The following is an 11,432-nucleotide window of genomic DNA, read 5'->3' as shown; positions in this document are numbered from 1 at the left end:
ATTAAATGGCTATTAAAATTTAATTCAGTTTATTTTTGTTCCACCTTTCACATAAAAACACTGTACCGATTGAGATAAAACTTTAAATTATAAAGGTTATTTAGAGGGCGGTCTGGTAAAGCTGAAACTGAATGTATTGGAGATTTTAAAAAGTACAAAAATATAAAAATCGACTTCAATACACAATTATCTTAGTAGCTACGCGAATCATCTATACTTACTTCATATTTTTATGAGACTCCATAATGGCACCTCATTGGCACCGACCCCAAAAAATATTATTATAGAACTATACTAGCGACCCGCCCCGGTTTCGCATGGGTGCAATGTAGATACTAATGTGGTGTCAGTGAGGAGTGATTAATAATAATCCATACATCCATACTAATATTATAAATGCGACCACCGTCGCCTCCGTCTCGTTTCGTTGCGCGTTAGTTTTAATTTTACGATACATATTTCATATTATTTTAATTTCGTGATATCTCCTAAGATATTATTCTGAATTAAATGATGATTTAATTCAGAATTTCGTGTTTAATTTCGTGATATCTCCTAAGATATTTTTCTGAATTAAATGATGATTTAATTCAGAATAATATCTTAGGAGATATCACGAAATTAAAATAATATGAAATATGTAATCAAGTAATGAAAAAGTATTAAGTAGTAAGAAATTGAATACTTAAGATGATCAACTATTTTATTTTGATAAGAATTAATAGTATATCAACAAAAACACTTTCGAAAGTAAGGCTTTGTTTGAGATCACATATAATTACTTCATATTTTTTTGAGACTCCACAATGGCACCTCATTGGCATCAACCCCAAAAAAATATTATATTAGAAGTTAGAACTATCTTAACTCTTTGTCATAGTATAATACATTCGGTAATAAATCAAACTATTTTTTAATTTTTAGTGTTCGTGGTTAGGTACTGAAGTCGGTTTTTTTTTAGGGTTCCGTACCTCAAAAGGAAAAACGGAACCCTTATAGGATAACTTTGTTGTCTGTCTGTCTGTCTGTCGGTCTGTCAATAAACCTACAGGGTACTTCCCGTTGACCTAGAATCATGAAATTTGGCAGGCAGATAGGTCTTATAGCAGACATTCGGGGAAAAATCTGAAAACCGTGAATTTGTGGTTACATCACACAAAAAATTAATTTTTATAATTAAATTTTTTGTAAAAAAAATTAATCGATGAACTTCCAAGCATGCTTCCTATTCGTGATGACTTGATTGAGCATGCGCTTGCAATTCTCGTGGTTCGCCATGATCAAGTCCACGAGCAGGTCCACGTCAAACCATAGGTCCAGCAGACGCTCGTTGGACTCCAGACTATCTGTAATCATTATAGGGAGGTTTATTTGTGACAGCCCATTAAAAAATCTTAAACTACCAACCCAAAGTCAGACGAAGAAGCTTCCTGGATCTTGTGTTGGTATAACCTACCTATGAGAGGATAAGAATTTATAGCCCCTTGCCGGGCATTGGAGCAAGCCTTGAAGGCTTTGTATGTGAAGCTGGCGAATATCTTGCAGGTTATGTCCGTTTTGCTCATCAAGAAGCCCATTTTGTACAGCGACTGAGTGCGGTACTTTTCCCTCAACATTTGCATTATCACCATTTTATTTCGAGCCTGTAATCAAAATTGTACGTTAGATACATTGATATAGAGAGTATATATTATGACAGATTTACTTCGTCCGCGTGGACCATACAAATTTCAAACCCATTTTATCCCTTTAGGGATTGAATTTTCAAAAACCCTTTCTTAGCGAATGTCTACGTCATAATAGCTATCCGCATGCCAAATTTCAGCCCGATCCGTCCAGTAGTTTGAGCTATGCGTTGATAGATAAGTCAGTCAGTCAGTCACATTTTCCTTTTATATATTTAGACTAGCTTATGCTCGCGACTTCGTCCGCGTGGACTACAAAATTTCAAAACCCTATTTCACCCCCTTAGGAGTTGAATTTTCAAAAATCCTTTCTTAGCGGATGCCTACGTCATAATAGCTATCTGCATGCCAAATTTCAGCCCGATCCGTCCAGTAGTTTGAGCTGTGCGTTGATAGATCAGTCAGTCAGTCAGTCAGTCATTCAGTCAGTCAGTCAGTCACCTTTTCCTTTTATATATATAGATAGAAGATAGATAAGGCATTAGCTGACCTGTACTGTACACCCATGGGGTGGTGTCACAGATGAGAATTTTACATTTGTATGCTTTTTTTTATCGGGGACACCAACAACAAGTAAAAGCATTTTCTTTTTTCTTTCTTCTTTCAAACTCCGACGTTATTTTATTTTCAGGTACTTACCTGATATATAGCTTGCTTCATTAGTTCCAATAGCCTGCGCTTGATGCTAAATCTATCGTATTTGTTATCGACTACATCACCAGGAGGTTTCCACCGGCGGCCATCTTTGTTCAGCACCATCTTAGGGTCACCATTTCTAACTGTCAGATTCAATAGCTCTTCAGTTTCATCTATTCGATCGTATATGGTTTGGAACTCTTCTTTCAAAGTTTTATTGACACCTGTAAATAAATAATGACTTATGTGTTGAATTGAGGACCTCCTCTTTCTTTGAACTCGGTTAAAACTTGCCGCTAATGGCTTAAGGACTACCAAAAGAAACCTCCTTAGTGTAATGGTGTGCACTGTAGTCTTATAAATAGATTGTCCTGGGTTCAATTCCCGGCAGGGGTAATTTGAATATTTATATTTCCTAAATTGCCACATGGTACGAAGCAGTCTAACACGCCTCATGCCAGTTCCAATGTAGGAAATAGTGGTTAATTAAGACTTCAGTCTCCTATTTCAGGGGCCTGGGGTTCGATTCCGGATGCACCTCTAACTTTTCGGAGCTATGTGCGTTTTAAGAAATTAAATATCAATTGCTTTAACGGTGTAAGAAATCTGTATGCCTGAGAGTTCTTTATAATTTTCTCAAAGGTATGTATAATATGCCAATCCACATTTGGCCAGCATGGTGGACTATTACCTAAGCCTTCTTCTTCTGAGAGGAGACTCTTGCTCAATAGTAGGTCGGCGATGGGTTGAGATGATGACGATGATGACTGCAATGGGCTTTGGCCGTAACTAGTTACCTAAAATGAGGTAGAGGTAGTCCTCTACCCCATTTCATATCTTCTTAGTAGAAACGGATAGTAGGTATTCATCAAACCATTTTGTTTATTTGTTTCCTCCATATCGCTCCAGACTCTACTGGGATTGAATTTTTGTATGTAATCCTTGAAAGTCCAATTATTCATCCGTGTTTTGAAACCAGTTTTCATATACGGGTTAAAATCATTTGCTTTCACCGAAGTAACCAATAAAATTACACAGAAGTAATCTGAAATAAATAAAATGAAACCCGATCAAGTGCGATTGCACGTATTTTCTGAAAAATGTTCCAATTCACAGTAAAGTCAAATATAATACCAAAAACCAACCAATATAAAACCAACTTGGACGGTAAATTTTTTGTAAATATCCTTTTTTAGTGTAAGGTTTATGTAATAATAACAATATATTGAATATTTAAATAGACCAACCGCCGAGTATGAAAGTCAAATACAAATACAAATCATTTCAATCAATCAAAGCTAAAAAAAAAAAAAAAAAAATTGCACGGTTGCAGGTATAATGATGTTACAGTGGTTTATTTACAGCTACAATCCGCCATACAGTGGGCATGCATCAAAATTTATTTTCTTAAGTTTAACTAATACTAGGATCTACCATGAATGACAAAATCAACTATCGAATTTATTATTAATTTTAAGAAACAAGGTTGTATTTTACAAATAAGAGTAATTTATAGCATCGTCATTAAATCATAAATAAGAGCAAAATAGAAGACATAGTGATATACAATAGAAGTATCAGATTTTAGAGTTATATGTAATTAATTATATATTATCTCGGCCCCTAAGACACGGGATTTCCTAGTTTAGGAGTCAGGATTTCAGAGAGTTGATTAATGTACTGAGTTGTTCAAATAAATAAATATTATTATATTTATATATATATTATTGTCAAGTAGGTATATATGTCAAAGTCAAAGTCAATCATTTAATTAGATTGGGTATTTTTGTATACACTATCTGATTGTCGACTGCTGAATTTGCAATACAATGATGTAGTGGTGATAATTAATTACGTAAACTTAATACTAAAGCTTGGACGATCTAACCTATGGACTTGTAACGCGCCTAATATTACGAATAAAAATTTCTGTCACTTTTGGTGCGGGACGAGGAAACACTACATAGACAACTTGAGACACTCACTCAACAAAGTTTTGTGTCATTATTAACACACACATATCTAAATCTTCAACACTACTACATTTTACGCACACTAATAAGTTATATACATCAACATACAAAGACATTACGAGTGTAAGACAGTCAAATTAATTTGCGATGCTACCGTATCGATATTTTAAAATATATCGATAGTTTTTCAGAAACAAAAGTAGAAGTAAGAATTTATTACTCGTATTTAATTACTTAAAACCAGTGTTTGGTCAGCGTAGCGTATTCTTGCATACATTCACCTCACTTAATAGGTAATTATCCCAAAAACTAATAATGCAACGTAAAAATAAGAAAAATATTTATTTAAAAAATATGCACATACTTTTTTACTTATTTTATATCATTTTTAATCTTTTGTATTTTTTTATATAACGAAATTTTCATTTAAAATTTCGATAGTGAAAATGTGCTTATTAATGACTTATATTATTATATAATACAAAATAAACCTGACCGCGCAAAAGCCTACCAAACATAATTAGTAGGTATATCAATCAATAAAATGTTTTTTTCTTTCCAATCAATCATTTATTTATTGCACATTGGGTTTACATGGTAATTCCAATATGGTGTACTCTTTGTCCAAAAAAATTAAATGTAAGTTATTAAATATTACACGTATTGCCCTTACAAATTAGCAATGCAAAAATTTTCTCAATACCTGCCGCTTTTACCCCACAGCAAAATTCCATAAGACAGATATGATACTATGAAAATAAATTAGTAAACACACACGGTGGCCTCTTCTATTTTTAACACGTCATTATTTACCATTAGGTTAATGTTATGTATATTCTTGGCGATTCTCTCTGTAAAAATATCGAAATCTGTAAAAATAAAACGATTATGATAAATTATTACCTAATCCTCATCCTTGAGAAAGGTACACCTTTTAGCTACAAATTACCCAGTTCAGAGACACCCTACCCCGTTTCTCGCCTATCACTAAAATTGCGTTGCTTTAATATTTTTTTAAATGTATTAAGTACGTGAAATCACAGAAATTCTTTACTTGACTTGAAGACGGTAATTAAGTCGTTAATAATAAAGAAAATGTTTTCATCGATATCGATAATAGAACCGCAATCACTATCACATGATTCTTAAAAATCGAACCTTATGTCCTATGCAATTAAATCTAATACTGAAAAATTTTGTAAAAATAACACTATAGTCTCGTGGGGAGTGCGGTATACTATAGACGGAGAGCCAGGGCCCAAAATACTGTTTGAATTTACTAAGGCTAATTTTTTTATAGTTCATTAGAATGGTTGCGTACACAAACATACTGCGGTCAGTCAAGTGAACCTGAGAACAGTGACTCAGGTGCGCTATCAAAGGTGTCGTACCTGCGAGGTAATAAAATGAATTTACTAAGGCTGAAAATTGTTATATAACTTGTATATTGCATATAAATGAAAGTTGTAATGGTTAGTCAGCAGAATATGGGGACAGAGCTGGTCAGTATGCGCAAAAAATTAGCCTTAGTAAATTCAAACAGTTTTTTGGGCGCTGGCTCTCCGTCTTTAGTATACCGCACTTCCCACGAGACTAGTGTTATTTTTACTACTACGTAATTTCATGCTGTTCACGCGTATTCAAATTTTAACCTAATTTGTATATAACGAGGGTTGCAATTGTTTAGAAAAAAAAAAATATAGTCTCGTGAGAAGTGTGACTCGTTTCTACCGAATTATTACGTACTCAATTACTGAATCGGTAAAGTTCTCGATTGTTATTTTATTATAATAATTTATGTAATTTAATTTATAGAAAGCGTTTATTACACCAAAAATACTTACTTATGAAATGAAATTCCATCTTTTTGTAAATTTGATGTGTTTGATTTGTTCTTGCACTCACTAACGGCACAAACAGGCATTTTTCACCCAGCGTGTAAGACGTCGTCACACATCGAAAACGATTCTGACAATGACAAAATCGATTCCGCAAACAGTGTTTATAAACGCAGTGGATTAAAAATCCATTACTATTGACAGAGGGGAATAATCATGCGAGGCGCGTCCTTAGGTTAGATCGTCCAAGTACTAAAGCTACGAGGGTTCCAAATGCGCCCAGGTCTGAGAAGAGGTCTGAGAGAGGTATCATGCTAGTTCTTCTCGGTCAGAATAACATACCGAACCAGTGGCAGTGGTTCTTTTGTCAATTCAAAAGCACTTGTAATTTTGATTTAAAAAATCTGTATATTTTTCTATTCTGCGCTAGCTGATGCCCGCGATTTCGTCCGCGTGGATTTAGATTTTCAAAAATCTCGTGGGAACCCTTTGATTTTCCGAGATAAAAAGTAGCTCCTGCTCACTCACTCTCTAGGTCTTTAACCAGGCAAAAAATCTCGCTGATCTGTCGCTCCGCTGCGGCGCGATTGAAGGACAAACCAATAAACCATCAAATAAATACACTTTCTCGTTTATAATATGGGTCGTGATAATAAATGCGATTTTTTAACACAAATAATATAAATTAATAACTCACGCCACATTCGAGCGAGCATCTCCTTGTCGATATTCCGCGTTTAATGGCGGATCGTAAATTCAATAATTCCATCAATTATGGTCCATTAACAACCTTGTTATTTAACAGTAAATGTTCAGCGAACTCTTGCGTTTATGTGCTGATCTACTGCTCGTTATTAAACAGTAAATGTTCAGCGAACTCTTGCGTTTAACTTGTTATAGCTGTTGTTGTAGTCCACTAGTTTTATAAGCAGTAGACCTGATGGTCTACTGCTGATGGTGGACTGCAATTACTTAACATGGCATAGTGTCACGCAGACACACGACATCAAACGAATCACAGGGAGCCGCTGGATTCAGGCGGCACAAGACCGTGGCGTGTGGAAGTCCCTACAAGAAACTTATGTCAAGCATTGGACGTCTATCGGTTGATAATCGATCGAATGATCGAATACTAGAAGGCCATCAGTACCCGTAGTATAAGACTTTGCGTCTCACCAAACGTTGCTATAATTCGAGAATCGAAACACAATAACATCAAAGTAAAATGGACCTAAAGGGCCTTGAATTGAAGTCAAAAATTCAGCAGCGGGGTCTTCTCCGTTTGACCTAGGCCCAGTCCAAAACGGGGGTACGGGCCTCGAGGCATGGCCTCCTTGCCCGGGTGTGGCGCGGGGAAGAACGCTTTCCCGGTAACGTCCTTTAAGCAGTTGTCGGCTAAGGCGTGCCTTCTTGGCTTGGCTTAGGCTTGTCAAAAATTCATTGCCACTGATTTTAATTTCGCAAGGTTTCCGCTTGCAGCGCTGGCTGTAGATGTGTAGACAAACTTGAGCTTTAAAACAAGGCTGTTAAGATCCAATTTACTATAACGCAGAAGTGTTTCGACTCTAGAATTCTAGCAACGTTTGGTGTGGCGTAAAATCTTATACTACGGGTAAAGAACTGATTGGTGATTCTTCAGAAAGGTCGCAAGAAAAGAAACAAAGGTCATAAGGTGCAAGTGTTGCAACTTATTGCACGTTATAGGTAATATCGAAATAATTTCCAAACGCTTACAGCTCATCGGGCCTCATATTTTATTTGAGCTGAAAATGGCCTATTCAAATACGGTTTCAGTTGCCAATAAAGCCGTCTCCCTCTCGCAACTGGAGTGTATATTTTCTGTCTCTCTTCCACGCCCGGTCAAACGGGTCAAAGATTGTATGGAGCTTCAGTTTATATTATTTTCAAGAAACTTTTTTCAGGATAAAAGAAAGAAAATCAAAACTTTACGTAATTTGTTTCATGGACGAAAATAGGATTCAAACTTCAGATAGTCTATCTTATTGATTGCGGTAGCTACGTAGGTCTAGGTTTAAAGACATTCATTCTCATAAAAAACTACAGTCACTTACATGGAACTTAACCAGTACCCTTATTATAAATGCGAAAGTGTGTTTGTTTGTTGGTTTGTCCTTCAATCACGTCGCAACGGAGCAACGGATTGACCTGATTTTTTGCATGCGTATAGTCAAAGACCTAGAGAGTGACATAAGCGACTTTTTATCCCGGAAAACAAAAGAGTTCCCACGGGATTGTTAAAAACCTAAATCCACGCGGACAAAGTCGCGGGAATCAGCTAGTTTAAAATAATGAAATTATTAACACACTAGCTGATGCCCGCGACTTTGTCCGCGTGGAATTAGAGTTTTAAAAATCCCGTGGGTACTCTTTGATTTTCCGAGATAAAAGTAGCCTATGTCGCTCTCCAGGTCTTTATCTATACCCATGAAAAAAATCCCCTTAATCCGTTGCACCGTTGCGACGTGATTGAAGGATTTTATGAACCACGTATTCAAAGTTTTTTGATTTATTTCTTTACTTGTGCTATAAGACCTACCTACCTGCCAAATTTCATGATTCTAAGTCAGTGGGAAGTATCCTATAATCCTAATTTTCTTGACAGACACGATAGACGGACAAACAGATATACAGATAGACAACGAAGTGATCTTATAAGGGTTCCTTTTCTCCTTATGAGGTACGGAACCCTGAAAAAGTATTTAGCTTAGGCTTAAAATGTCCTTTTGTATCAAAAGTAGTCACTGAAGTGACTTCATCTAAAAACGGGTCTAGAAACTTGAAATTATGCTTGTAGGTTCTAGATCTAGATCTATCCTTAGACAGATATATATATATATATCTCTAAGGATTCTGTAAACCCATAACGACGTGGACAAAGTAGTACGAATTAACTAATCAACCACATACTGATTCTGAGCACAACCTAATTTTAGAGTATTCGCATCCTCTTCTTACTAATGTAATATGAAAAGGACAGACACAGTTTGACAGTTTTAAATTTAATTTTTAGATGGTAAAACCTGTGATTTTAGCGCACAGTCGCGAGCCTACTGTTTAAATTTGTAGCGTGCACTAAAATTTTGAGTCTTTAAATGTAAAGTTCATGCATTTTTAGCATTGTTAAAAAGAAAAGGACGCAGATACTCTAAATTTAGTTTAGAGAAAGACAACGGAATCGGTGCCAGTGCCTCGAGCTTTATAGGTTTTAAAAAAGCTTCACGAGTCTTGGAAAAATATTAATATTCACACAATAATATAATGTTTCTTTAAGTACTATACTTAAAACTGTAAAACTAGCCGATCTCCTTGGCGTATTGGTGAGCGCTGTGCTCTTATAAGTGGGTGGGCTTGGGGGTTGATTCCCGACTGGGGCAATTGGACCCGCAAAGTCGTGCTGCCAAGCGCGGGACGATGCCGCGTAGAAACCTAATAGCTTATGCTATTTAATTTCAAACCCCTATTTCACCCGCTTAGGTGTTGAATTTTCAAAAATCCTTTCTTAGCGGATGCCTACGTCATATTTGCCAAATTTCAGCTCGATCCATTTAGTAGTTTGAGCTGTGCGTTGATAGATCAGTCAGTAAGTCAGTCAGTCAGTCAGTCACCTTTTCCGTTTATATATTTAGATAACGGATATGGGTGTAATAAAACTGCTACACACTTTCCAATTTAGCCCGTTTTCGTCTTAGACTGCATCATCACTTACTATTAAGGCATTCCGAACCAGTGGTAGATGCATCCGACTATTCGTAAGCACTTGTAAAAGTTTATACGAATAAAAAAGATTTTCATTTCATTTCATTTCATTTCATTTCATTTCACTACCAGGTGAGATCGTAGTCAAGGGCTAACTTATTTCTTAGTAAAAAACCCACAATGTATCGATTACGGAATATCAGCTCTGAAACATGCTTATTCTTTGATCCGTAGTATCGAAATAGGGGTTTCCTACCCCTCGGATCCAGTGTTATGAGGTGCGTTCCGCCGGTTACTCGCACCTGTTTCACCCGCGACAAATAAACACGACAAAAAATGTAGTCGAATTTCATACGCGACAAGAACACGCCATGTAAAACGCACGCGATGGTTCGAAATCTGAAATTATGAATCGAGTTTTTTTTTCTTTCGTCCTAGGTACTTTTGTATGTCAAGTTGGGAATTGAGTTCTTTTTAGTGCCGTGACCTGTGTAACGCTCGGAATTTCAGCGGTTGGGCGTGTTTTGTGTTGGACCTGAAAGTGTTATTACAGGTGAGTTGACGAGGTCGCTTATGATGAGGATTATGCCTTGTAACGTAATGTTACGGGATTTATCAATGTTTATATATAATATATTTTATTGTCAATGTATAATAAATAAGTACCTACTTAAAATTTAAAGGGTTTAAAATAAAGTTTTAAAATAAATAAATTTACTAATTACAAATCAAAAATATCATGTTAAATCAATGAGGCAAGGAACGCTGGCATCGTTGAAAAGTCAGACTAATAATAGATATTATTCAAATTTCCTAATACTTAGGTAAAAACTAAAGCACATTTTATTAATTTATTATTAAAAACATTTTTTTTTAAATATTGTAATTAAAATTTTATATTTTGCTTTTTTAATATTGTAATAGTTTTTGTTAATGGTTTTTGCAAACTTCAACATAAATTGATTACAATGGGTACCTTTTTAGAGTATTTAAGTCGTATCCTGGTAATTTTATTTTATTTAAAGCAGACACAGAATGTTTTTTGCTCAATTTATTTCTGTATAAATGGAAAATTTGTCTAATTTTCTGTGTTTTAACGTGTATTTAATGCAAAGAGAATAATTATTACTGAAATATGTATATTATGTACTGAAATAAACTCTAAATTTTTATTTATAATCTATACTATAAAAAGACTAGGTATTACATATGATAAAAATATTTGTCAGTCTGTTTATTATCTATGCAACCATAGATATACCTACATCAATGGATGTTGCGCGTGCCGTGATAATAATATACATTTATATACAAATAAAATACAATAACAAACATTTCTTTATGGGGGTTTACATTATAGACTCAGAGAGAACTTATATTATGAAAAATATTAAGTTTCTAGAGCCAGTGGTTTGAGCTTTGCTTTGATATAAGTCATATCTTTTTTTTTTTTTATTTATTATAATGCACACGTAATAGGTATAACAATTTCTATCTCGCCAAACTGCACATCAGTTCATAATGGATAACTATTATTATTTATAATTATACCTATTAACTTCACTGTATTCAGTTGGCCAAGG

General features: G+C 35.1%; 3 protein-coding genes across 5 annotated transcripts in view; 1 reads left to right on the top strand and 2 right to left on the bottom strand.

Moving 5' to 3' along the window:
- The window catches only part of LOC117988377 (sperm-associated antigen 7 homolog), a 396,860-nt gene that overhangs the window by 76,234 nt on the left and 309,194 nt on the right, over positions 1 to 11,432 (bottom strand). The gene's annotated exons all lie outside the window — the stretch shown is intronic.
- Positions 1,120 to 3,367, bottom strand: LOC117988490 (uncharacterized). Its single transcript, XM_069503039.1, has 4 exons — positions 3,196 to 3,367; positions 2,325 to 2,545; positions 1,457 to 1,643; positions 1,120 to 1,346 (listed from the first exon to the last, which is right to left on the bottom strand). The coding sequence occupies exons 1-4, from the start codon at positions 3,305 to 3,307 to the stop codon at positions 1,198 to 1,200; spliced, it is 669 nt and encodes a 222-aa protein (XP_069359140.1). The 5' UTR covers positions 3,308 to 3,367; the 3' UTR covers positions 1,120 to 1,197.
- The window catches only part of LOC117988355 (uncharacterized), a 206,731-nt gene continuing 205,441 nt past the window's right edge, over positions 10,143 to 11,432 (top strand). For all 3 annotated transcript variants that reach the window (XM_069502879.1, XM_069502878.1, XM_034975485.2), the window contains exon 1: positions 10,143 to 10,402. The gene's annotated coding sequence lies outside the window, so the exon portion shown is untranslated. The remainder of the gene's footprint in view (positions 10,403 to 11,432) is intronic.

Source organism: Maniola hyperantus, chromosome 14 (genome assembly GCF_902806685.2).
Source record: "Maniola hyperantus chromosome 14, iAphHyp1.2, whole genome shotgun sequence".
In the NCBI taxonomy this organism is placed as follows: Eukaryota; Metazoa; Arthropoda; class Insecta; order Lepidoptera; family Nymphalidae; genus Maniola; species Maniola hyperantus.
The sequence above is the reverse complement of the archived record's forward strand: the minus strand, read 5'-3'. Positions and strand labels throughout refer to the sequence as shown.

Excerpts from the sequence above, each read along its gene's own strand:
- LOC117988490 (XM_069503039.1), bottom strand. The coding sequence starts at position 3,307 with ATGAAAACTGGTTTCAAAACACGGATGAATAATTGGACTTTCAAGGAT. Across the intron at positions 2,546-3,195 it reads GGAAACAAATAAACAAAATG|GTGTCAATAAAACTTTGAAA; the intron begins GTTTGATGAATA and ends ATTTATTTACAG. Across the intron at positions 1,644-2,324 it reads TGAAGCAAGCTATATATCAG|GCTCGAAATAAAATGGTGAT; the intron begins GTAAGTACCTGA and ends TTTTGATTACAG.